This window comes from Mesoplodon mirus, assembly GCF_964341445.2.
Source record: "Mesoplodon mirus genome assembly, chromosome: 10".
Lineage (NCBI taxonomy): Eukaryota > Metazoa > Chordata > Mammalia > Artiodactyla > Ziphiidae > Mesoplodon > Mesoplodon mirus.
Window position 1 is genome coordinate 95,392,419 of NC_138986.1, and position 27,919 is coordinate 95,420,337.

General features: G+C 38.3%; 1 protein-coding gene across 5 annotated transcripts in view; it reads left to right on the top strand.

Annotated features, from left to right (window-relative positions):
- BCKDHB (branched chain keto acid dehydrogenase E1 subunit beta) overlaps positions 1-27,919 on the top strand; it is a 289,393-nt gene that overhangs the window by 71,301 nt on the left and 190,173 nt on the right. For all 5 annotated transcript variants that reach the window (XM_082633565.1, XM_082633568.1, XM_082633567.1 and 2 more), the window contains exons 7-8: positions 5,872-5,969; positions 9,777-9,887. In XM_082633565.1, coding sequence (XP_082489691.1) covers positions 5,872-5,969; positions 9,777-9,887 — 209 coding nt within the window. The remainder of the gene's footprint in view (positions 1-5,871; positions 5,970-9,776; positions 9,888-27,919) is intronic.

Genomic DNA, 27,919 nt, shown 5'->3' on the forward strand with positions numbered 1-27,919 from the left:
TCCGACCGAAGCCCGAGGCTCAGCTCCCAGCCCCGCCCGCCCCGGCGGGGGAGCAGACAAGCCCCTCGGGCTGGTGTGTGCCTGAGGGCACCGATCCTCTGTGCGGGAATCTCTCCGCTTTGCCCTCTGCACCCCTGTTGCTGTGCTCTCCTCTGCGGCTCCGAAGCTCCCCCTCCGCCACCCGCAGTCTCCGCCCGCGAAGGGGCTCCTAGTGTGTGGAAACCTTTCCTCCTTCACGGCTCCCTCCCACTGGTGCAGGTCCCGTCCCTATCCTTTTGTCTCTGTTTTTTCTTTTTTCTTTTGCCCTACCCAGGGACGTGGGGACTTTCTTGCCTTTTGGGGTGTCTGAGGTCTTCTGTCAGCGTTCAGTAGGTGTTCTGTAGGAGTTGTTGCACGTGTAGATGTATTTCTGATGTATCTGTGGGGAGGAAGGTGATCTCCGCGTCTTACTCTTCCGCCATCTTGAAGCTCTCCTTGGCGAGTAATTTTAGTGATTGATAGAAGAAACTGCATTAAGTTTTCTTGTTCATATATTCTTATCTCTAACATCAGTGTTAAAAGTAATTGTTAGCATAGAAGTGAAAAGTACCCAAAAGTATGACCATAGTTAGTACCTTCAAAGTTGAAAGGAGTATTCAGTAAAATAACCATTGTAACATAGAGATTAATTTATGGTTAAATACAGCAAATGGTAATACGAATAAGAATGTTCCTGAAGTGAACATTTATAGTCTTAATGACTATACCATTGAATTATTTTAAACTGTAAGCCTGTTTTCTTCCTAAGGACTGAAAGAATATCTATAGCAATGAACTTAATGTGTCCTCTGTCTGCTCCTGGGATTTGGCAGGTAGACACAGGCTGCTTTCCACAGTTTACAAGTGGGAGCCTTGGGCACAGAAGTAATATGATGTCAGAGATCAGCAAATTAGATGCAGAGACGGGGCTGGGACTGGGCTCTTCGGTGGGCGAATTTGCCCACCCTGCCCCATTAGACTGTAAATTCTGGCCAATGAGCGAGGCTTCCTCAGGTGTGGAGACTGAATCTGCTGTTAGTAATCAAGCAGCATGAAGTAATTTAGAAATACACTTTCTTCTTAAAAAGAACATTTATGCTTTATCACAGCATCATGTAGAATGAAACATGATAAAGCCCTACTGAGCTTGACATCTGTGAGGAAACGAGCATTGCTTTGGATTAGTGCCAGGGCAGAGAAATGACCCTATTATCTCTGTAACGGTAATACTGTGCCTCACAGGGAAACTTACATCGTCAAGAGTGAGTTGTTATTCTCTAGCTGAATCTTTCTACACCAGTTTCTAGTGTATTAAATCAGAAGGCATTGGAAAGTTCTTTCAAGGGGTTTGGGAATATAATTCAAAGGTTTCAGTATTCACCTTGACCTGAAACATCATGTAAATCTGTGTTTACACATGTTTATAGATGTGTACACAGAGATACATACACACACACAAATTTCACACCCCCATTTCTTTGTACACACCTCTTCTTTCTACATGAAAGACCTCCTTTATTTTCTCTTGTGTTAAGTACTTCTTCATCTCTAAGACCCCTACCATTTGTTCCCTTGTTGGTGGTGAAGACACCTCGATCTTACAGTCAGGTTGTTGCTTCCCTCTGTCTTTCCTAGAACGGTTTTTCCTCACTGCTACATCATGTTTTTATTTGTTTGCTGATCATCTCTTTCCATCTTTTTAACTCCCAGTTGAGTGTGTCCTTCTTAAGGCCAGGAACTGCCTTTTTCACTTCATAGTCTAGCCTCTTGCATGATGTCTGCATATACTGGGTACACAGTGACTATTAAATGAATAAGTATATATTATACATAGTACATATTATACATATATATTGATATTATAAATATATATAATTTATACACTCTGCTGTATTGTCAAAATATGTTTCAGAAGACTTGTAAGCAATACAACAAATTAGAAGGGAATTGGAAGGAAAAAAAGGAAGAGAATGGGAAATAAAAGGGGCCAAGCATGAGCTAATTCATGCCATGACTCTGTCAGTGTCTCTGTAATATGAATATATGTGCATTTGCAATTACAAAGGAAGCATATCTGTGGAACTTACAATATATATTTAAAAATCTATCTTCTCTGATTTTTGAGCAAAAAATTACATCTTTTTTATTTTGTCCTTGGAAAGCTCTCTCTTTAAAGCCACACATTTTTTTCAGCGTCTCTGATGCTGAAGGGTTTCTCTGTGGGATGCTCATTAGTGCTAAGATTAGAATGTAATCAGCATGTGGTAAAATGGAGTGGCTCAGTGAGCCCCACTGCTGTGAAAACAGGAATCCGTACTATGACTGCACAGAGGCCCTTCAGCTCCTGAAGTTTCATGCTGTAACTCCTTTTACCTGCTCTCTTTCATAAAACATTATACATGATGTAGGAATGACTATTTGATAATAAGCTGCTCTTGGAATAAATATCTTTTAAGTTAACAAAACAAAAATGTACCTGGGAATTATAGCTTGCTTCCTAGGTGACCTGTTTGCCAAGTTTAAATAAATACATATATTAAAATGCTGCTCTGAACATAGGGGTGCATGTATTTTTTCAAATTAGTCTTTTCATTTTCTTCGAATATATACCCAGGAATGGAACTGCTGGATTATATGGTAGTTCTGTTTTTAGTTTTTAGAGGAACCTCTGTACTGTTTTCCATAGTGGCTGCACTAATTTACATTCCCACCAACAGTGTACGAGGGTTCCCTTTTCTCCACGTCCTCACCAGCATTTGTTATTTGTAGACTTTTATTTAAAATTTTTTAACTGAATGAAAGTTATTTTAAATTCTATAGTGCTTTACACATTTCAAAAGTTTCACACACACGATTTCATATAATCCCATAATAACCCGTTTTCCCCTTCCCCCGTATTGCCCCTCTCCCCACTGATAACCACTAGTTTGTCCTCTATCGGTGAGTCTGCTTCTTTTTTTTTATCCACTAGTTTATTGTATTTTTTAGATTCCATATATAAGTGATATCCTACAGTATTTGCTTTTCTCTGTCTGACTTATTTCACTTAGCACAATGCCCTCCAAGTCTATCCATATTGCTACAAACGGCAAAATTTCATTATTTTTTATGGCTGAGTAGTATTCCATTGTATATATATATACACCATAGTATTTTTTATCAATTCATCTGTTGATGAAGTCTTAGGTTGCTTCCATCTCTTGGCAATTATAAATAATTCTGCTATGAACATCGGGGTGCATGTATCTCTTCTGTCTTTTCAAATTAGTGTTTTTGTTTGTTTGGGTTTTTTTGGATATAGACCCAGGAGTGGAATTGTTGGGTCATATGGTAGTTCTACTTTTAGTCTTTTGCAAAACCTCCATACTGTTTTCCATAGTGGCTGCACCAGTTTACATTCCCACCAACAGTGTAGAAGGGTTCTCTTCTCTCCACACCCTTGCCAGTATTTGTTATTTGTGTTCTTTTTGACGATAGCCATTCTGTCAGGTGTGTGGTGATATCTCATTGTGGTTTTGACTTGCATATCCCTAATGTTAGCAGTGTTGGGCATCTTTTCATGTGCCTGTTGCCCATCTGTATATCTTCTTTGGAAAAATGTCTATTCAGGTCTTCTGCCCATTTTTTAATCAGTTTTTTGTTGTTGTTGTTATTGAGTTGTATGAGCTGTTTATATATTTTGGATATTAACCCCTTATTGGTCATATTATTTGCAAATATTTTCTTCCATTTAGTAAATTTTCTTTCCATTATGTCAGTGGTTTCCTCTGCTGTGCAAAAGCTTTTAATTTAATTAGGTCTCATCTGTTTATTTTTGCTTTTGTTTCTTTTGCTTGAGGAGACAGATCCAGGAAAATATTCTGATTTATGTCAAAGAGTGTTTGGCTTATGTTCTCTTCTGGAAGTTTTATGGTTTCCAGTCTTACGTTTAGGTCTTTAATCCATAAAATTGTACTTTTATTTTCCTCCTCTCAGGATTAAATTTATGCAAAGCTAAGGAGTGATTTTTTGGGTTTGTTTAAATATAAGACTCTTCTTGAATCTCGTTCTTGGCATGCTTTTTTTTTTTTTTTGGTGGAGGACTAAGCTTTGTTTGCCATGTTGTCCCTTAATTAATTATTAAAGTAATGAGGTCTTATTATTCTGGGTAATTTATTGAATACAATGAAACAGTCACTCACTGACAGTTTTTCAAAGGAGGTGGGCCAAATGCCAACCCATTTCTTTTGGTGCGCCAGCCCTTAGAGTGATGTGTTCCAGGGATTTGCTAATTACCAGCTGGCAACTGATTTATAACACAAGGCCGGAACGACAAGCCTCCTGAATGGTGGCCACTGACTCACAAGCAAGGCGGAGTGTATACTGGCTTCAAGCCTTGTCTTTTAGTGTGCAGATCTTGCTGCTTGGAGAAAGAAGACTTGATGATGGCAAAGAGCATGCGTGCTACCTTTGGCATGCTTACCAGAGGTTATCAGCTTTGTTCTTGACCATCACTTTGGTTTAGCAGCTGAGAACTGCTAAGTAAAATGTGTTATTCCAGTTGAATATGTCTGTCTTCCTATTTGTCAGTTCCTTTGTGCATCCATCCATATATCCATTGGTCCATCCATCCATCCAATACTGGATTTCAGCCATCAGTGAATGGGCTGGAATTAACCTCTGAATGCACTGTTTAGAATTGAGGTTGGGAAGCATTTTCTGTAAAGGGACAGATAGTAAATACTTTAGGCTTATAGGCTATGCTCTCTCTTACAACTACTCAGCTCTGCTGTTGAAGGGCCAGAACAGCCACAGATAATATGTAAATGAATGGATGAGGTTGTATGCCAATAAAACGTTGTTTACAAAACTTGACTTGCCCACTCCTGGTTTAGATAGTTGGAAGTATCTGACTCAACATAGTTTTTGTGCTACACAAAAAAACTTAAAAAAATAATGCTTTTAATGCTTATAGTTTTCTTGAGGTTAGACTCTGCATTTTTGTTTTTGTTGTTCTTTTTCCACTGGACCACTAGGGAAGTCCCTTATATGTTTTCTAACAGCTATGTGTCAGGTTTCTTGGCTTAATTGTCATCTGTGTTTAGGTTTACCCACAAAAGTAGTTTTATAGGTTTTACCATTTTGTTACTTAATTAATTTTATTTTATTTAAATATATACATGACTTAAAGCTTATTCATCTCTCTCTGGCACTGGTTATAGAAAGGTCATTGGATTGGAAATACACAAAAATACAAGGAATAAAATTTTCTACCATATCACTGATAACAGCACCATTAAATGTGATAGTGTTTACTTACAGATATGATTAAAAAAACTATACTTTTGATGTAAAAACATGACCAAGATATACTGCTAAGTGGAAAAAGGAGGTTATAGAAGGGGTCTAAATAATGTGTGCAGCGTGATTATATTTGTGGAAAGAAAACAAGATTTACATATGTCTGTGTTTGAACTGCACAGGTCCATTATACCCCAATGTTTTTCGATAGTAACTACTACGGTACTATACGAACCCCTTTTATTAACGTCTTCTGTTAGCATGGTACACTTGTTACAGTTAATGAACCAGTGTTGTCACATTATTATTGTCTAATGCCCAAGAGTATTAAGAGTTTCTTAGTTTTTCCCTGAAGTCCTTCTTCTGTTCCAAGATAGCTGATTTGATGGTAGTTTTTCATCTGTGTAGTAATGTCATGTAATAAATGCTATTTCTTTTAAAAATAACTTATGGAATTTGGGGGAAGAATAAACACAATAAAACTTTGCCACAATGAGGTTCTTATATTGTTATGCACAAATGTCACGTGAAAAAATAATTAACCTTGCATTTTTTTCCTTGTTTTGTATTCAGTGGAACAGGTTCCCATAGAACCATACAACATCCCCCTGTCCCAGGCCGAAGTCATCCAAGAAGGGAGTGATGTCACTCTAGTTGCCTGGGGCACTCAGGTCAGTAACCGTTATAGCAACTGGTAATGTCCATCTTGTGTTTGGAAACCCTCATTTTTAATTCTAATTCTATGAAGCATAGAAAATGTCTTCCTTATATCTCGAATTTAAGTCTTGTTTGATGCTACATCTATGTCTGGTACTGATTTCTGACTGAAGGTGAGATGCCTTTTCAGTCGTATTAAAATTTACATGCATATGGTGAACCATTAAAAATATGTTGAGAGTTTACAAAAACGTATTAAGGACACATTCTTTTTTTTTTTTTTTTTTTTAATTTATTTTTTGGCTTTGTTGGGTCTTCGTTTCTGTGCAAGGACTTTCTCTAGTTGTGGCAAGCGGGGGCCACTCTTCATCGCGGTGTGCAGGCCTCTCACTGCCGCGGCCTCTCTCGCTGCGGCACACAGGCTCCAGACGTGCAAGCTCAGCAGTTGTGGCCCACGGGCCCAGTTGCTCCGCGGCATGTGGGACCTCCCCAGACCAGGGCTCGAACCCGTGTCCCCTGCACCAGCAGGCAGACTCTCAACCACTGCGCCACCAGGGAAGCCCGGACACATTCTTTTGAAGCACACATTACATATCCTCACTACTTGTTGCTGCTTTTGACATACCATCTTCTTTTTTTCTTGCCATTATTATTATTTTACTGAATGAAAGATTCTTTACATTCTGTAGTGCTTTTACAGTTTTCAGAAGTTTCACACACATGATTTCATATAATCCCATTATAACCCCTCCTTTTTTTATCCCCCATCCTTTTATTACCCCTCTCCCCTTCCCTTTCCCCACTGGTAACCACTGGTTTGTTCTATGTATCTGTGAGTCTCCTTCCTTTTTGTTTTATTCACTGGTTTGTTGTATTTTTTAGATTCCACATATAAGTGATATCCTACAGTATTTGTCTTTTTCTTTCTGACTTATTTCACTTTGCATAATGCCCTCCAAGTCTATCCATTTTGCTGCAAATGGCAAAGTTTCATTCTTTTTTATGGCTGAGTGGTAGTCCATTGTATATATATACCACATCTTCTTTATCCATTCATCTGTTGATGGACACTTAGTTTGCTTCCATACCTTGGCACTTGTAAATAATGCTGCTGTGAACGTTGGGGCGCATGTATCTTTTCCAGTTAGTGTTTTTGTTTCTGTTTTTGGACGTATACCCAGGAGTGGAATTGCTGGGTCATATGGTAGCTCTATTTTTAGTCTTTTACAAAACCTCCATACTGTTTTCCACAGTGGCTGCACCTACTTACACTCCCACCAACAGTGTAGGAGGATTCCTTTTCTCCACATCCTTGCCAACATTTGTTATTTGTGTTCTTTTTGGTGATAGCCGTGCTGACAGGTGTGAGGTAGTATCTCACTGTGGTTTTGATTTGCATTTCCCCAATGATTAATGGTGGTTTTCATCCCCTCTGCTGCCATCTCTCGTGATTACTTTGCTGGCTGCATGGACCCGCCAGTGGTCCAGCCTCATTATTCCATACCTTTCTCTTTTCAATTGAACTGATGATCTATTTCAGTTTTCCCCAGAGCTTATTATCATATCACTCTGCTTCCAAACTTTTAAGCTCAGGATTCCTTCTCTAGCCATAGACTTCTATCTCTCCTTCTTTTAAAGAAATGATCAGTTTTTCTTTTTTCTGTGTAAAAGAAATACTTGCTTATTTTAGAAAATTTAATACCACATAATATAAAGAAGATAATGAAAATCATTTGCAATCCTACAACCTCCTACACTCTTCTCCATTTGATTTTTGGCTTGGAGAGTTGTAGTCTTTGCGGTTTCTCACCTCCAGTGGGATAATCATACTGCCTGGAGAGTCACATCCGATGATGGTGCCCACAGTGGTTTTTGCAAAACTTTTCTGCTCTCCTTGAGTTCCTTTTAAAAAGCCCACTCTCAAATCAACTATATTCCAATAAAAATTTTTAAAAAAAGGAAAAAAAGGCTCAGCATGTGTCCCACTCTCAGCACGTGTCCTTGTCTTTCTTTTTAATAGGGAAGTTAGAGCGTATTAGACACTAATTCCCCCAGCTCACTTTTCCTTCACACTTACCACTTCTGCTGCCAATCCTTGCCTCTAGCCCTTTGTCTTCCAAGAAGTGTCTGGTTTTCACAGCTACTTCTCCAAATCTGTTTCAGAATGTATTCCATTTCTTCTTCTCCAGGACTGTGATTCATTAACTGGTCCCTCTCTCCTGCATCTTCAGTTGCTCCTTTCCATGTCTCTCTTATTAAAAAAAGTGTGTCCTACCAAATGTAAAATAGATAGCTAGTGGGAAGCAGCTGCTTTGCACAGGGAGATCAGCTCGGTGCTTTGTGACCACCTAGAGGGGTGGGATAGGGAGGGTGGGAGGGAGACACAAGAGGGAGGGGATATGGCAATGTATGTATACATATAGCTGATTCACTTTGTTATACAGCAGAAACTAACACAACATTGTAAAGCAATTATACTCCAATAAAGATGTTAAAAAATAAAAAATAAAATTAAAAATGTGTCTCTCTTCTCTATTTTAAAAATACCTTTTCTCTATCCTACTTTCCCCTTAAATAACAGTGTATCCCCCTCCTTTCTTTTATCACTAAACTTAAACAACTATTTTCTACTACCTGTATTTAATTCCTTCACTTCCTTATGTTCTTTTTTTTTCAGACTCATTTACCTTATGAGTTCTGTTCCCAGTAGTTAAAACTATTTCTGCTAACATTGCTAATCTTCTAATTGCTAAATCCAACCCTTACCTCATATTGTTATGGTATGTGACACTGGCTGGCTACTATCTGTATGAAACCTTTCTTTAGCTTCTGGATATATTGTCTTCCGATTTTCTTTCTGTTTCTTTTAACTGTTCTCCTTCTCCTCCTTCTTCTTCTCTCTTCTTCTTCTTCTTCCTCTTCCCCTTCCCCTTCTTCTTCTTCTTCTTCTCCTTCTTCTCCTTCTCCTTCTTCCTCTTCCCCTTCCCCTTCTTCTTCTTCTTCCTCTTCTTCTCCTTCTCATTCTTCCTCTTCCCCTTCTTCTTCTTCTTTTTCTTCTTCTTCTTCTTCCTCTTCCTCTTCTCCTTCTCCTTCTTCCTCTTTGTCTTCCTCTTCTTCTTCCTCTTCCTCTTCTTCTCCTTCTTCTTCCTCTTCCTCTTCCCCCTTCTTCTTCTCCTTCTCCTTCTTCTTCCTCTTCCTCTTCTTCTTCCTCTTCTTCTTCATTTTCTCCTTCTCCTTCTCCTTCTTCTTCTTCTTCTTCTTCTTCTTCTTCTTCTTCTTCTTCTTCTCCTTCTCCTTCTCCTTTCTTCTTCTCCTTCTTCTCCTTCCCCTTCCCCTTCTTCTTGTCCTCCTCCTTCTCCCCCTCCCGCCTCCCCCTCCCTCCCACTCTTTCTCCTTCTCTCTCTTCCTCTTCCTTCTCTCCCTCTTCCTCTTCTTCTTCAGCTCCTCTTCCTCTACTTTCCTCTTAAATGTTGGTCATGTACAGGGTCCCATGATTTTTGCCCTTTACTTCTCCTTCTGTATACTTTTTCTAGAAACTCAACCTACTCCTGTGACTTTATTAACCTTCTATTTGTTGATATCTTTGGAATCAGTATCTCTGGCAATGACTGCTCTCCTTTTCTCAAAGAACCTCTTTCCAGCTGTTTTCTAGACATCTATATTTGATTATTTGGTTGGAATATGGGGTTCAACATGTCTAAAAGAAATTCTTCTTGCAAATCAGTTCCTCTAACTTTAAACACTATCTCTATTAAGGATGTCAGAATTCAACTAACTTTTTTTCTTTAGTCATCCTCTACATATTTCCCTTGTTATTTCAGGTTCATGTGATCCGAGAGGTGGCTTCCATGGCTCATGAGAAGCTTGGAGTGTCTTGTGAGGTCATTGATCTGAGGACTATAATACCTTGGGATGTGGATACAGTTTGCAAGGTATGAATATAGTGTTGATAGTGTCATTTCCTCAAAATCTGGGGCCAAATTTGTTGGCTCTTTGCAAAGTATTGTTATAAGATTGTGAGCTTCATGAGGCTTTTCTACTGATATTAAAACTTTAAAATTTACACCCTGAAAGAAATGTATGAGCTTAATGCTCAAGGAAACAAATCATTTCAGGTTTTTTTTCCTCCCATAGTTTTCTGTTTAAAATATTACAACTCTCTGTCCTTCATGCAGCCAGCTCGTGTTGACTTGTGTGAATAATGCACCAGTGGAAATGAGAGTATATCAGGGATGTTGAAATCACCTGTGTTTTTAAACTTCTTATTGGTTATGGTTCAATAAGCTAGGTTGAATATAGCCAGCTAAATAATTTGGCTGAATTCTCACTTGTCCCTTCTCCAAAAGAGATGGAGATGGATTATTTTAAAAAAGTACTGTGAATCCCAGTTTCATGTTACATTGTGGGATTCTGGCTGCTCTGATTTACAGTTTTCTATCTAAATTGTCTCTTGAACTTTGGCCTGTTTAGATCGGTCCTTTTCTTACTATTAATAGGATTCACATAGTCCCCTCTCAAGAATATAGTTTAGTTCTCATTTACTTGGCTATAGCTGATACCTTTCATATTAATATCTAGGTAAATTGAAGTGCATCTATTACCAAATTGGTACATAAGGAAATTTAAGTTCTTTTTTGTGTATGCGATGGCCTTATCTACTAAAGTTTAGGTAACATTGTATGTACTTTTTCTTGATCTATTTTTATAGCAAATGAGCCGTAAGACCTAGAGTATTACACATTTATTATTTTCAAGAGCTTTGGCATTTTTGTAGCTTTTACAGGCTGTTTCTTAGGTTATTACATAAAAATAATCTGCAGTTACTGCTGCTGTAAAAGTATAGCATAGGGTGTTTTAGGTAAAGATCATTTCATAATTTAGAGGAAGATTTAAGATTTGTTATAGTAAATGTTCTGTAGACTTACTGGATACTGTCTAAACACTTGAGATGGTTACAAATGGTTTCAACAATATTCTAAGTCCTTATGTTCGTAGTTTCCATAATTAAGAGCAGTGTTTTAGGTTGAACTATTTATACCTGCATGAAATAACGCTTTTTGCAGGCATTTTCCAATCAAGTCAGACATTGCGTTTCCTTTCAAATAGCCTGATGTTCCAAATTATGGTTAAACTGGGACTGATAGCCTTTGCCCCAGAGCAGGATTCTTGTTTGCGCCATGTCTCCCCTACTTGGGGTTCGTATTCATAATGTGAATTGTGCTTTTGCATGAGGATATGATGCTTTGTCATGGTGCAGTGGAGGGTACTGATGTATGGTCAGGACAAGTACTCGTATTTATATACATTATACATTCAAAAAACTTTGTAGCAGCTTATGGTAAAACACAAATATAATAATACTGCAGTTGGTAACCATGAAAGTAAAGTGAGGAGAAGTAGAGGAAGAAGGAAGTGGGAAATTACTTGTATTTATATCAGTTTGTTTCTATGGGCACCCCCTCCCCCCACCCTTTATTAAATCTACTGGTAACATCTTTGTATGATCCTGGAATGTAGACCCTGTTCCTTAGGGCTCTGTACGACTGGAGAAGATGAAAGAGGAGACCAAAAGCCTCTACTGAATGAGAAAGTGATGCAGCAAACCTCTGACTTGTTCGCATCACTAGTTTAGTTTCCTGTTGGGGTGCTTTCATCATGCTATTTTTCTAGCTGATGACCCTCCAATTATGTCAGTGAAAGCCAGTTTGTCATTTCTTGATTACTTTGGGTATATTTGTGCCTCTCTTCATTGTTGATCATGGTACATCTTTGGTTTTCTTTTCATGTATCAAAAGAGAACATTTTTGATACTTGGCATCTTCTAGGAATTTAAGATGATTTTAAGCAAGAGGGCCCTATAGCCAAACAGATATTAAAAATGGGATTTTTTTGTTTGTTTGTTTAACTATGATTCAGCTTTTCTTTATCTTCTTGAATTCTATAGTATTCAAGATTTATGTTATTATCTCTTTCAGTTAGTGCTGTGTTTTATCGGTTATTTTTGTCTTATGACAAAATTAGATCCCTCAGCTTTATTCATTACATGTTAAACTCAACACCAAAATGCATCTTTTGGAATACCTAATCATGAAAAGCCTATTAAAGGTAAAAATAGGGCTTCCCTGGTGGTGCAGCGGTTGAGAATCTGCCTGCTAATTCAGGGGACACGGGTTTGAGCCCTGGTCTGGGAGGATCCCACATGCCGCGGAGCAACTAGGCCCGTGAGCCACAACTACTGAGCCTGCACGTCTGGAGCCTGTACTCCGCAACAAGAGAGGCCGCAATAGTGAGAGGCCCGCGCACCACAATGAAGAGTGGCCCCCGCTTGCCACAACTAGAGAAAGCCCTCGCACAGAAACGAAGACCCAACACAGCATAAATAAATAAATTTACATAAATAAATAAACACCTACTCCCAACATCTTCTTAAAAAAAAAAGGTAAAAATAATTTATTGAACATATGCATTAGCATACTGTGCGTAGTAAAAGGACTGTGGAATATAGTCATACTTTTGCTTAAGCTTTGAAGCATTTTTTGAAAGATACAAGCCTGAACAGTTGCTTGGGGACAGAGAGAATAGCAGTGGTTTTTATTCCAATTATTTTTTTATTGAGGTATAGTTGATTTACAATATTATATTAGTTGCAGGTATACAACACAGTGATTCAAAATTTTTGTTGTTCATATACCATTTAAAGTTATAAAATATTGGCTGTATTCCCTGTGCTGTACAATATATCCTTGTAGCTTATTTATTTTATACATAGTAGTTTGTACCTCTTAATCCTTCACCCCTGTCTTGCCCTTCCCTCCTTCCCTCTCCCCATTGGTAACCACCAGTTTGTTCTCTATATCTGTGAATCTGTTTCTTTTTTGTTATATTCACTAGTTTGTTGTATTTTTTAGATTCCAAATGTAAGTGATACCATACGGTATTTGTCTTTCTCTATCTGATTTATTTCACTAAGCATAATACCATCCATGTCCATATAAACAGCAGGGTTTTTGATCGTTGTTCAGGGGAGCTACAAAATTGGAGACCTGAGTAGGCCTAAAACCCGTAGTCAGTTTATGTACTCAGTTCTGAACCCAATATTAAAGACCTAATCTAGCTGGAAGCCACTGGAAGGTAGAACAGAAATTCTCGAGTTTTGAGGTGCTTAGGAGACAGAGACCTACCCTGGGGCCTGGGGGCGTGGGCAGGGGCGGAGTGGCTTAAGAACACCAGTGATGAGAGTGGAAAGGCCTGAAATGAGTGGTAAATTGACACTTACCTGCAGCTGCTCTTTACTTGGGGACACCAGTGAGTCTCCACTAGAAGCTGAGAATCCAGGTGTATAGAACCCTTGTTTCATGGGGCTGGAAGCACAGAATTGGAAACTTGAAGGGTCTTAAACACACAGTTGGTCTCTCTCTCTCAAAATATCAATATTTGTCAAATTCTAAAGCTGTGTATGATGGGAGCTAAGCAGAACATATCTGAAAAGCCAAGCCATCACTTGAGGCTGAAGTGACAAAGCCCAATCATACTCTCAGTTGAGAGCTGTGGAGTCAGGTCTTTGATTAGAGGCAAATCAGAAATAGATTACATCTTCCCAAACCCACATGCAGCCTCTACCCCTCTCAGTTCCTTATTGAATTAATGTAATTTACCTTCTGCTCTATCCACCCAGCAGAGCAAGGAGGCATCCTCTCATCATGTGGAACCTCTTATCAATTAGCATTCAGTAAAAAAATTACTAGGTATATAAAGAGACAGGACCATTTGACCAAAAACCAAGAGAAAACAAACCAATGAAAGCAGAAACTCAGGTGATCCAGATATCGGAGTTAGCAGACAAGGACTTTAAGATTATTATGTTTAGGAACATAGAGAAAAAAGGGACAAAAGTGGTAAGAAGGTGGAGAATTATTCTAGAGAATTGGAGTGTGTGTGTGTGTGTGTGTGTGTGTGTGTGTGTATCAAACATTGTGGAAGCAAAAATTTTTTTGACAATAAGAACTCAATGGATGTTTTTAAAAACATATTAGCCTTAGTAGATGATATGATTAATGAACTAGAAGGCAAGTTACTATGTCCAAACTGAAGCACAGGGAAGAAAAAAATAGACTAAAACAGAAAAGAGCATGAAAAACATTTGGGATCTGGTCAAAGGATCTGTCCTATATACAATTTGAATATAGAAGGAGGAGAAAGAAAGAATTGGTCAGAAACAATATCTAAAAATATTTCTCATGAAATTTTCAGAACCAACTCATATATTCAGAATGCTTGTGGACCTCTAAGAAGGATATATTCAAAGAAAACCACACCTACGTACACAATGGAATGGCATCTTAAATTGCCAGAGATGCCAGCCTAGAATTCTATACCCAGAGAAAACATCCTTTTAAAATTAAAGTGAAGTAAATACTCTAGGCAAATAGAAATTGAGAGAATTTACCACCAGTGTATTTTCACTAAAAGAAATACTACAAGGGAATTCTTTAGGCAGAGGGGAAAATGATCCTAGAAGAAAGTCAGGATAGGCTTACATGGAGTTAAAACATTCTGTTGTTCTAGGATTGTTAGTGTAAAATTTGTATGAGATTATAATAAGTCAAGGATGCATGTTGTAATCTCTAGAGTGACAACTGAAATAACAGTGAAAGTATATATCTAGCAAGTTAAAAAGGGAACTATAGATTAATAGAAATATTTGGTTAGACCAAAAGAAAGAAAGAAAAATATGTACAAAAAATAGGTGTGTCAATAGAAAACAGATAGTGAGATGACAGATAAAAACCCAGGTATATAAATAATTAGATTGAATACAGATTAATTAAATAATCCTAGTAAAAGCCTAAGATTGTCAGACTTCATTAAAAAAATGATACCGACAAACATGCAGAGTAAAAGAGACACACTTTAAATATAAGGACACAGAAAAGTTAGAAAGGGGTGGAAAAATAAAGTTGGTATAGTTATACTATCAATAATTTCAAATACAGCTTTAAGGCAAGGAGCATTACTAGAAATAAAGGAAACATTTCATAATGCTAAAGGGATTAGTCTATCATGAAGATGTCACAGTCTTAAATCTATATGTCCTTAATAGCATATCTTCAAAATGCATAAAGCAAAACAAGCAAAACACAAAACTTAAAGGAGATAGACATATCCACAATCAGAGTGGGAGACTTTGACACCCCTCTTAAAGACTGATCAAGCAAGGAGACAACATCTGAAGAGTTAGTAACCTTGTGCTGATTGTACACCCAACTATTCAAGAAATCATTCTTTTCATTTGAATATAGAACATTTGTCAAAATTGACCAGATGCTGGGACATAAATATAACCTTAACAAATTTCAGAGTTTGAAATCATTTAGAGAGTGTTCTCTGACAACAGTAAAATTCACTTAGAAATTGAGAGAAAAAAAAAACCCAGAAAAGCCCCAACTTCCTACAAATCAAATAATTTGTGTTTAAATAACCATGGGTTATAAAAGAAATTGCAACAGAAATTAGAGAAGATACTGAACTGAATAGTTATGAAGATACTACCTATCAAAAGTGTAAGGATTAAAAAAAAATAAAGTGTAAGGATTTAGCTAAAGTCATGCTTAGAGGGAACTTTATAACTATAAATACGTTTATTTAGGAAACAAAAATAATAACAAAAAAATTAACAATCTGAGTTTCCATCTCCAGAAAGAAGATCAAACCTAGAGAAAAATAAAAGAAATGCAGTAATAAAGAGTGGAAATCAGTGAAACAGGAAATATACAATAGAGATACTTAATAAAGTAAATTTTAGATCTTTGAAAAGATTAACATACTTGATAAACTTTTAACAAGACTATTTGAGTAATACATTTGGTAAATCTTTAACAAGACTAATGAAAAAAATAGGTCAAACACAAATGAAAAATATCCCCCTAAAGAAGGGGAAATCACAGCTGAGTCTACAGACATTAGAAAGATAATAAGAGGGTATTATGAATAATTTTACAGATAAGTTTTGGGTGAAATGGACAAATTCCTGGGAAAACACAAATTTTTCAAAATAATAAAAGAGGAATTAGGAAACCAGAATAGTCAGGGATCAAAGAAATTTAATCCATTTTTATCAAGCATATATGGGGCAAGCCCTAGGCCCATATGGCTTTACTAATGAATTCTTTAAACACAGTTTTCTTTGTTTTTGTTTTTTAATTGAAGTATAGTTGATTTACAATGTTGTAAAACACAATTCTTAAGCAAACTTTCACAGACAGTAGAACCAGAGGGAAAACTTCTAAATTCTCTTTAGCATAATCTTCATATCATACTTGTTTAGGATTGTACATAAAGCAAAATTACAGACACATTTTTCACATGAGCAAGGATGGGAGAATCAGAAACAAAATATTGGAAAGTCAAACCCAGCAATATGAAAAGGCCAACATGAGGGTTTATTCCAAATATGCAAGGGGTGTTCGATGATCACAAACATTCACAAAGGGGTTGCTACAATTCCCTACTTGGACAGAAAACGGCAAAAACAATCTTATTATCTTATTATTTTAATAAAAACGTTTGTTAAAAGTCAATATCCATTCATGGTTAAAATTTCTTAGCAAGCTAGAAATGAAAGGGAATTCTATTAACTTGATAAAGAGTACCTTTATCTTGTTTTATAAACAAGATTTAATCTGATAAGGAATTGGTTATCTTGTAGTTCTGAGTAGCTACAGAAAGCCTGTGGCTAAAATATTTCCCAGTGAAATTTTTTTTTTTTTTTTTTTTGCGGTATGCGGGCCTCTCACTGTTGTGGCCTCTCCCTTCGCAGAGCACAGGCTCCAGACACGCGCAGGCTCAGCGGCCATGGCTCACGGGCCCAGCCGCTCTGCGGCATGTGGGATCCTCCCAGACCGGGGCACGAACCCGTGTCCCCTGCATAGGCAGGCAGACTCTCAACCACTGCGCCACCAGGGAAGCCCTCCCAGTGAAATTTTGACAGTTTTCCCCTTGAGATCAGGACTGCAACAGGATGCTTATACTTTTTTTTTTTTTTTTAAATTTTTGGGGCCGTGCTGCGCGGCATGTGGGATCTTAGTTCCCCAACCAGGGATGGAACCCCTGCCCCCTGCCTTTGAAGTGCAGAGTCTTAACCACTGGACCACCAGGGAAGTCCCCAGGATGCTCATACTTAAAGGCAAGAGACATGACAATCATATGGATTCAAAAGGAAGAAATAGAACTTATCCGTAGATAGCATGACTTGTATATAAGAAAGATCAGTAGAATCTACAGGCAGATTATTAGAATTAAATGAGTTTACCAAGGCCCCTGGAAATAAGGTCAATATACAATAATCAACTGTATTTTTATATACCAGCCACAGAAATTGATAATAATTGAAATTGATAATAATGGAAATAATATTTGAAATTAATTTGAAATATTATTAATTCAGAAATTGATAATATTTTTAAAAGCATCAAAAAAACCCAAACACCTAGGAAGAAATGGAGTGATGTGTGTGGAAAAACTTTATTCAGAAAAATAACAAAATATGTAGAGAAATTAAAGAAGATCCAAACAAATAGAAGCACATACCATGTTAAGTGATTGCCTTGGCTCTTCTTGGCCTTACAATCTTGAAGATGAATAAAGCTAGAGGACTTAATTATCAAATGTGTTGTAGGCAAGATGTGTCACAGGGCTGTAGGAATTAGAACATTGTATTGGTATAAAGATGGACATATAGACCAATGGAGCAGAATAAAAAGTACAGAAATATATCTGTTGGTCATTTGATTCAGGACAAAGGTGACTTTGCAATTCAGAGACGACAAGATGGACTTTTCCGTAAATGATGCTGTTTTAGTTGGGTACCACAGAAAATAATGTTAACCCGTAAAACACATGTCAGTTCCAGGAGGATTGTGGATCTACTTGTGAGAGAGAAAATGAAAAAGCTCTTAGGAGAATAGGTGACTATCTTTATGATCCTGTGCAGTCAAAGATTTCTTAATTAGAAAAAACAAAACAAAAACTCAGAAATGTTAACATTAAAAAAAGGCTGATAAAACTGGACTTCATTAAAATTAAGAATTTACTCAACAAAATGCCTCAGTAAGAGAATAAATCGACACATTTGGAGAAACTCATGGAAATTTGTATTCAGAAATATAAAGTACTGTTACAATCAAAAGGAAAAAACAGACATCCAATAGAAATATGGGCAGAAGTCCTGAAAAGGCACTTCATGAAAGAATATATCCAAATGGCTGATAAACATATGGCAAATTATTCAATTTCTTTAGACATCAGGACATGCAAAAAAACCCCCAAAAAACCCACAATGAGATACCACTAAAGACACAGCATTCTGGCTAAAATGAAAAATATCCCTCAGAACCAAGTGTTGCCAAGGATATGGAACAATCCATCTCTCATATACTACTATTGGGAATATAAATTGGTACAACCATTTAAAAAAATTGTTTGGCATTATCTGGCTGAATCCTATGACCCAGCAATCACTCCTGTGTATATACCCAACAGAAATGTACAAAAGATAAGTTCAAGAATGTTCATAGAAGCACTATTTCTAATAGCCTCACACTGTAAACTACCTAAATGTACACCAGCCAGAGGATGAAACATTATAATAGGATATTTTCAGCAATGAAAATAAATGACTTACAAATTGAATGGAGCACTGTGTATTCACCTCACAAACAATGTGACTTAAAAAAGCTAGGCCCGGGGCTTCCCTGGTGGCGCAGTGGTTGAGAGTCCGCCTGCCGATGCAGGGGACACGGGTTTGTGCCCCGGTCCGGGAGCGGCTGGGCCCGTGAGGCATGGCCGCTGAGCCTGCGCATCCAGAGCCTGTGCTCCGCAATGGGAGAGGCCACAACAGTGAGAGGCCCGCTTACCGCAAAAAAAAAAAAAAAAAAAAAAAATGCTAGGCCCGAACGAGTACATACTGTATGATTCTATTTATATCACGTGCAAAGATAGACAAAACCCATCTATGGTGTTAGGAGTCAGGTGAGTGATTGTCATATGGTGGTTAATAAATTGGAAGGGGGCCTGAAGGGTATGGGATGCTGGTAACAGTTTCTTATTCTGAGTGCTGGTTATACAGGTTCAGTTTTTGAAAACTGAACAGAACACTCATTTTGTGTGCTTTTATTGTGTATGTTATCCTTCAACAGAAAGTAAAAAAAGAAAAGAATGAAATAACAAAAAAATGCATTGTGTTCCCATTGATTAGTTTCTTGAATTTGTATTGTAGTGGACCTATCTGTAGACTCAGGGAGAACCTTGGTGAGCTCTGGCCAGGGGGGAGTTTCTTTTGTTATTCAGGGCTGTCCTAACAAAGCTCAGCTGTCACACTGATGAGAAGCAGGACCTCTCATCCCAAGAGCGGTAGAGCTGCTCTTCCCAAGCCTTCCCAGGGATAAGAACTGTGGTTAAGTGTTGTGGGTTTGAACGGTCTTTCCTGCTGAGATAAAGACCACATTCAAAATGTATTTAGAAGTGAACTGTAAGCTAACAAGCAGTGGCCAGGCACAGTCCTTGAGCTGCTGTCCAGCTTGAGATGAAGATTCTTTTTTAATGAGTGGAAATTCAGAGAAGCTGCCCACAAAAAACAAAACAAAACTTGATTTTGGCAAGAGAATGACAGGCTTTGAAGGAAACTCGAGATTTCAAGAATCATATTGTCATTCAACTTAGAACGCTACGTTCAGCACTGCAAAAAAGAAAGAAACGACCATTTACAAGGTGTGGGTGATAGGGAAGAGAAAATTGACACCTAATTTTGACATTCTTACACTTTAATTGAAGATTAAATTATGCTAATTATTGAAATAAGTAAGGGTTTGCCTTTACATCCTGGCGGCTTTGATTTCTCTCTCTCTCCTGCTCTGCTTTCCCACATTCAATTCCAAAGCAGATCCTCCTGGCTTTGTCTACACAATATGTCCAAAATTTGACCACCACTTCTACTGCTATTACCCTTGATCCTGGTCCAAACCACTAGCCTTTCTCACCTGGGTTTTGGCTGTAGCCTCCCAACCACTGTCTCTGATTCTGTCCTATCCTTGCCATAGGCAGAGGTGATCCTTTGAAACATGAGTCATATAATATCCCTTCTAGTCTCAAAAGGCCTCAATGGCTTCCCATTCAACTCAGCGGAAAAGTCAAATTTCTAACCAAGGTCTACAGGCATTCACCTGATCTCACCACATTCCACACCCCTCTGCCCATCCAGCCTTCAGGAAATGCTCCTGGCTGACTCTCAACCAAGTGATTCTGCTAGGTCACCACTCAATATCATTTTCTCCTGAAGGCTTCCCCTGACCAGCTTATATAATAAATACTGAGTCCCATCCTTCCTGCCAAGACTCCTTTTCACCTCTTCTTTCTTTTTCTCTACAAGGATGAACACGATCTAACATATTATGTAATTTTTGTATTGTTGATCTTCCCCCATTAGAAGGTAAATTTTGTGAGGGCAGGGATTTTATCTGTTGAATTCTTAGTCCCTGAAACAATGCCTAGCTGGAGGCTTGGTGTTCGATAAAAATTTGTTGAAAAATTATTAGGAATATCAGCAAGAGAAAGTTTGACAGTATGCTGTGAAAACGGTTGTAATATTGAAATATTTTGAATTTGGTGCCTTTTCTTACTCTTGTTTTTTTTTTTTTTTTTGCGGTACACGGGCCTCTCACTGCCGTGGCCTCCCCCGCCGTGGAGCACAGGCTCCGGACGCGCAGGCCCAGCAGCCATGGCTCACGGGCCCAGCCGCTCCACTGCATGTGGGATCCTCTCGGACTGGGGCACGAATCCGCCTCCCCCACGTCGGCAGGCGGACTCCCAACCACTGCGCCACCAGGGAAGCCCGCCTTTTCTTACTCTTGATGTTTTATATGAAAGTTCAAAAGTGACCCTAGAGTATTGCTCTATGAATAAATCCACAAATTTATTCTAAGTTGAAACATTTTTTTAAGTCTTAAGTTTTCGTTTGACCTTGTGTTTTATTTTTTTAATAAATTTTTTTCCTGATGGTGTACAGAAATTACTCATTTGAATTCTATTAAAATAGGACCAATATACCTATTCTAAAAATCAAAGTGAAATTGACTACAGTAAACGTCAGCCGTCTGTAGTTTCTGAGAAATGAGTCCTACGGTAATTAATTTTTCTACATAGATGAAAACTATTCTGTGTAGCCATTTTTAAAACTACTTAACCTTTTGGATGTCAAAATTTCTAAAGCCTTTCACTTATATTTTCTCAAGGAAAATACAATGTATATAATTTCATCTTTTAAAAATAACTTAGGCCAATAGAGAACAGACGGTGGTGGCCAAGGGGGAGGGAGTGGGGGAGGGATGGAGTGGGAGTTTGGGGTCAGCAGATGCAAGCTATTATATATAGAATGGATAAACAACAAGGTCCTACTGTATAGCACAGGGAACTACATTCAATACCCTGTAATAAACCATAATGGAAAAGAATATAAAAAAAGAATGTATATATATGTATAACTGAATCACTTCGCTGTACAGCAGAAATTAACACAACATTGTAAATCAACTATATTTCAATTAAAAAAATATTAAAACTGAAAACGAAAACAAAGCAAAACAAAAACTTAGTCCAGTTTAACTTGGATGTCATACTGTATTGACACTTACATTTATTGAGGTATTTAGCTATTTATTTCATTGATGTTTTTGTGCTTAATTTTTATGGTTTTAGGCATTTTTAAACTTAAGTTTTCTTTTATCCTATTTTTTGCTGTCACATTATCAGCAGCTGTGCATGGGATCCAGATGACCAAACTTTGTAACCGAGACATGTACATTGGCCAGGGAAGGCCTGTAAAGTTTTCTCATGAATTGAGAACACATGCTTCACTCTTCAAACCTTATGATATCAATTTGGGCTCTTCCAGAAACCTTCTCTTCTCATTTCCTTGTCTGCATTGCAGGTGGGTTATGGTCATGGAATTTAGAGCCAGAAGAGGTCATTCTGGGCCTGTTCCCTTTGGCCTTCCTGCTGGTCCCAGGAGTGACCTGTGACTTCTGCATCCAGCACAGCTCTTAGGCACTGCTTCTGATCAGGAGTTTTCTCTGTTCAAATGTATTGTGGTACAAGAAAGTGTCTCAAAGCCTTCCCCTCACCCCCAAGTATAATCTAATTTTTTGAGTATAATCTATTTGGGAGGTGTTCTTTTTTAATTAAAAAAAATTTTTTTAAACAAAGTTAGGACCTGATATAAAAAGAATCTTCTTCTCTACCCCTTCCACTCTTCTCTCCACCTCGCTCTCTTTTGCTTTCCCCCCTCCTTTCTCTCTTTTTTTTTTTTTTTTTTTTTTTTTTGTGGTACGCGGGCCTCTCACTGTTGTGGCCTCTCCCGTTGCGGAGCACAGGCTCCGGACGCTCAGGCTCAGCGGCCATGGCTCACGGGCCCAGCCGCTCCGCGGCATGTGGGATCCTCCCGGACCGGGGCATGAACCCGTGTCCCCTGCATCGGCAGGCGGACTCTCAGCCACTGCGCCACCAGGGAAGCCCCCTCCTTTCTCTTTTAAACCTAAATTACGTAGCAAAAGATGATGATGTGCCCATAGATACAAATGGTTGTTCTTAGGCTACATATTGAGGCAGTTGTAGTCTCAGAGTATTTGGGGGTTAGGCTATCATAGGAGCAGGGCAGGGTCTCAGTGTGAGACAGAAGCTAGAAGTAATTCAGCTGGGGCACGAGGGAGGGACCATAGCTAGGAGGGAGGGCCCAGGGTCCCTAGATTTACCATCCTTTCCTCCTATCCTTTCACCCTAATTGTTTCCATTCTTACTTCAAAAGACTTCACTGGGACCCTTCATTAAGGTAAGGCAGTAGGAAGGCTGGCAGGGAGGAGTGGGTGTGGAGAGGTTTTGGGAGCAAAGGGTCCTTCCATAAAAAAGGAAAGGGATGTTGTAGGAGTGCAACTGGGAAGGAGTTAAATGTTGGTCATCTGGACATGAGTAATTTATTTATAAAGAACCAAGTTTGCTTAGTCTTTGTATTTGCGCCTGGCGTTAATTAGTGTAACTGAACAGTGCAAAACGTTTAGAAGATCCATAGTACCACTGAAGATAAACATAAAATGTATGTCTTATATTTTATGACTTTAATTCTTACTTAATTCTGTGTTTAAGTTTGTTTTCGTCGTCATGAGGTTGGTTTAGACTACCATAGATTTCATTTTTATTAAGACGGCTAACATGAGCAAGGTAATGTTAAGGTCTATACTCTGCACTGAATGGCTCTAAATTGGTTTTATGGGAAAGTTGGAGAATTTGCCCTTAGGGAATCCACAATGGTGCGGTACTACCAGTTATGTACCTCTTTTTAGTTGATTTCTTGGACTTAATTGAGTGGTTCAGTGATTGAATACTAGCTATTTTGCTTGAGGCTTTACATTTGTGAGGGAGAGGGGAGAATATGAGAATGAATGAGAACAAGACGTTACCAAGGGTGGGGTTGGGGGGGAAGGGGAGCTAGTACCTTCCATCACCACTAGAGGCCCCTCTTAAACCAAATTTCATGGTTAATATCACCAGGTTTTCATAGTGGGGCCTGTCTCCGTCATTGTAAATTAAGCATATTTTATGTTATAGTTCCACATAAGTAGTATGACAGTACTTTTATTCTAGAGCATATATTATAATGCAACCCAAGTGGTTTCTATAAAGTATATATTAGAACAACTATGATCTATTAGATTGGAAACAAATTAGGAATCTTTCTCTGCTCTTCACTTTCAGTCTCTAAATAAGCTTTTAGTGAAAACATGTAATCAAAGAATATGGCCAGATGAAAATTATATGTCTCCCCGGCAGTGCAAGGATATTTAGGTTTAAGATTATTACTGATTTAATTAACATGCGTTTAATCAATGAGAGCATTTATATTTTTCTGTTGGTAGACTATAAGGTTATTTTAAGTTATATGCTAAATATTACATGTATTTCTTTTGTGAGTATAAGCAGCTTCTAATATCAAAAACCTACTAAAGAAATGATTCAGAAATCTTTTTTAGACTTAATATTATCTGTGGTAAAATTAAATGCTTTCCTTTAAGAGTAATAAAAATATTCTCAGCTTTTAGTTTGGAATTATTTTGGATGTAGGTTGACCTCACCGAGAAAGCAGGCAGGCAGGGCAAGGTCATCCTGTCTGATGAGAATGGTTGTTCTGTTCCAAAATAGAAAGGCTGACAATTTGGAACTTAGTTCCACCTTCTGAGTTCTTGTTCCTGTTGGATTTTCTTTGTTGTGACCACAACTAGTTAGTTGTTATATTGAACAGAACAAGTTCTAGGTGGTTGGATGCTATATTTGGGATGTGACTAATACATTTATCTCCCTGTGTGGTGGCCTTTGGCCAATTACTCTGAGTTCCGTGAGGGCAGGGAGTTTTGTGTATTTTGCTTATTGCTGTATCCCTAAGGGTCTTGAAGAGTGTCTAGTATATAAAAGATCTGCAGTCAGTTTTTCTTGAATGATCATATTGAATTGCAAAAATGACATGTAATATGTAATAATAATTCGGTTATTCAGTGAAAGCAGTTAAAGGAGAAACTTGTAGTTCCTGTAGGAAAAGATACGTGGAGAGTATCACTCCTGCCACCTGGCAAATTTTTGGTATGACTTATGTTTTGAAGAAGATTAAAATAAAAAATGAGCTCTGATCTAATTTTGTGTTATATAGTTTATATAATGAGGCTTAACATAGTGTCTGGTAATTGGTAAATAAAGGAAGTTAAAATGATGTGTTTTACCATGTCTCCTTTGGTATTCATGACAGTTCTTCTAATTAGGCATTAGGGTCATTATTTTACAGGTGAGGAAACTGAGGTTCAGAAAGGTAGAGGAACCTGCTCCAGCCAACACAGCTGATGAGGGGCAGAGCTGGGCTCCACCCACATTGCTGGACTCAAGGGCCTTTCCCTTTTTTTCTTTTCTTGTTTTTTTTTTAACAGCATGCAGCTTCTCAAACAGAGTTTGAACAGAATTTTATAAATATTTTTCAAGATGTGATGAAATAACTGTGATTTGTGACATAACTTGAAAGTATAAAAGATACTGGCAATAGAAAAGTATTTCCGGAGAGGGGTAGTACTTTTTCGTCCATGTTTATTTCATGTGGGCTTTCTGTCAGGACTCTCTATAATCTGATTTAATCCTTTCAGTTGTCCTATATGCTAAGAATTATCACTCCCATTTTAGAGATGAGAAAACTGAATCTCAGAAAGATTAGAAACGACCCTAAGCTTTTCTGCTAATAAGTGGCAGAACTACAGTTCAATCTCAGGTCTTAAATTCTTTTTTTTTTTAATTGAAATATAGTTGATTTACAATGTTGTGGCAATCTCTGCTGTACAGCAAAGTGACTCAGTTATGTCATACAGACATTCTTTTTTATATTCTTTTCTATTATGGTTTATCCCAGGATATTGAACATAGTTCCCTGTGCTATACAGTAGGATCGTGTTGTTTATCCATTCTATAGATAACAGTTTGCATCTACCAACCCCAAAGTTCCAGTCCATCCCTCTCCCTCCCTTCTTCCCTTTGGCAACCCCAGGTCTGTTCTCTATGTCTATGAGTCTGTTTCTGTTTTGTAGATAGGTTCATTTTTGCCTTTCAGATTCCACATATAGTGATATCATATGGTATTTGTCACTTTCTGACTTGCTTCACTTATATGATAATCTCTAGCTGCATCCCTGTTGCTGCAAATGGCATTATTTTGTTCTTTTTTATGGCTGAGTAGTATTCCATTATATATATATATATGTGTGTGTGTGTGTGTATATATATATATACACCACATCTTCTTTATCCATTCATCTGTCGATGGACATTTAATTGTTTCCATGTTTTGGCTATTGTGAATAGTGCTGCTCTGAACATAGGAATGCATGTATCTTTTTGAATTACAGTTTTGTCTGGGTATATTCCCAGGAGTAGGATTGCTGGATCCTATGGGAATTCTATTTTTAGTTTTCTGAGGAACCTCCATACTGTTCTCCATAGTGGCTGCACTAACTTACATTCCCACTAACAGTGTAGGAGGGTTCCCTTTACTCCACAAAACAGGGATTTTTTTTTTTTTTTTTTTTTTTTTGGCCGTGCTGCGTGGCTTGTGGGATCTTAGTTCCCCGATGTGGGATTGAATCCACACCCTCGGCAGTGAAAGCGTGGAGTCCTAACCACTGGACTGCCAGGGAATTCCCAGAGGTCTTAAATTCTTGAACCCTGTTTTGTAGTAAAACAGTGCCTTCTGTTAGAGTAGTTATTTTACAGTTAACTAACTTCATGCTTTCAAATTTATCGTTTGAGTTTTGCTGATGAAATGCTTCTAAATCTGAGCTTGCAACATCTCTGTAATTTTCTTTTACATTTGCCCACCTGTATAATGCTTTTAAAAATATAACATTCGGGGCTTCCCTGGTGGCGCAGTGGTTGAGAGCCTGCCTGCCGATGCAGGGGACACGGGTTCGTGCCCCGGTCCGGGAAGATCCCACATGCCGCGGAGCGGCTGGACCCGTGAGCCATGGCCGTTGAGCCTGCGCGTCCGGAGCCTGTGCTCCGCAACGGGAGAGGCCACAACAGCGCGAGGCCCACATACAGAAAAAAAAAAAAAAAAAAAAAAAAAAAAAATATATATATATATATATATATATATATATATAAAACATTCTTATATACCGTATAAACCTTGTGAATCATACTATCATATTTTATTTCATTTGGCATTGTTTTTTTCCTTCTATATGGAACTGGAGAGAGAGCAAGATTAAACTACATAATTATGTTTTTCTATTTCTAATCCCCTTTGATGTGTCCCCTTATACAGGCATACCTCATGTTATTGTGCCTCCCACTATATGGTGTTTTTAAAAATTGAAGGTTTGTGGCAACCCTTCATCAGCCAAGTCTCTTGGTGCCATTTTTCCAACATTTGCTCACTTTGTGTCTCTTTGTCACAGTTTGGTAATTCTTGCAGTATTTCAAACCTTTTCATTATTGTTATGTTTGATATGATGGTCTGTGACCAGTGACCTCTGATGCTATTATTATGATTGTTTTGGGATACAAGGACCTGAGCCCATATAGCTGGTGAACCTAATCCACAAACGTGCGTGTCCTGACTGCTCCACTGACCAGCTCTTCCTGTCTCTCACCCTCTCCTCAGGCCTCTCTCTTCCCTGAGACACAGCAATATTGAAATTAGGCCAATTAATAACCTTACAGTGACCTCTGAGTGTTCAAGTGAGAGGAAGGGTCACACGTCTCTCACTTCAGAAATGCTAGGAATGATGTGGCTTAGTGAGGAGGGCACGTCCAAAGCTGAGACAGGAAAGCTAGCCCTCCTGGGCCAAACAGTTAGCCAAGCTGCGAATGCAGAGGAGTCCTTTTTAAATTTTTTCCTTGGCTGCACGGCTTGCGGGATCTTAGTTCCCCAAACCCGGGCCCTCGTCAGTGAAAGCACAGAGACCTAACCACTGGACCGCCAGGGAATTCCCGAGGAAGAGAAGTTCTCGAAGGAGATTAAAAGAGCTAGTCCAGTAAACACAGGAGTGATAAGAAAGCAAAGCAGCCTTACTGCTGATATGGAGAAAGTTTTTGTGTTCTGGATAGAAGATCAAACCAGCCACAACATTCCCTGAAGCCGAAGCCTAATCCAGAGCAAGACCCTAACTCTCTTCAATTCTGTGAAGGCTGAGAGAGGCGGGGAAGCTGCAGAGAAAAGTTCAAATCTAGCAGAGGTTGGTGTGTGAGGTTTTAAAAAAAGCTGTTTCCATAACATCAAAGTGGAAGATAAAGCAGCAAGTCCTGCTGTAGGAGCTACAGCAGGTCATCCAGAAGATCTAGCTGAGAAAATTAACGAAGGTGGCCACACCAAATGACAGATTTTCAATGTAGA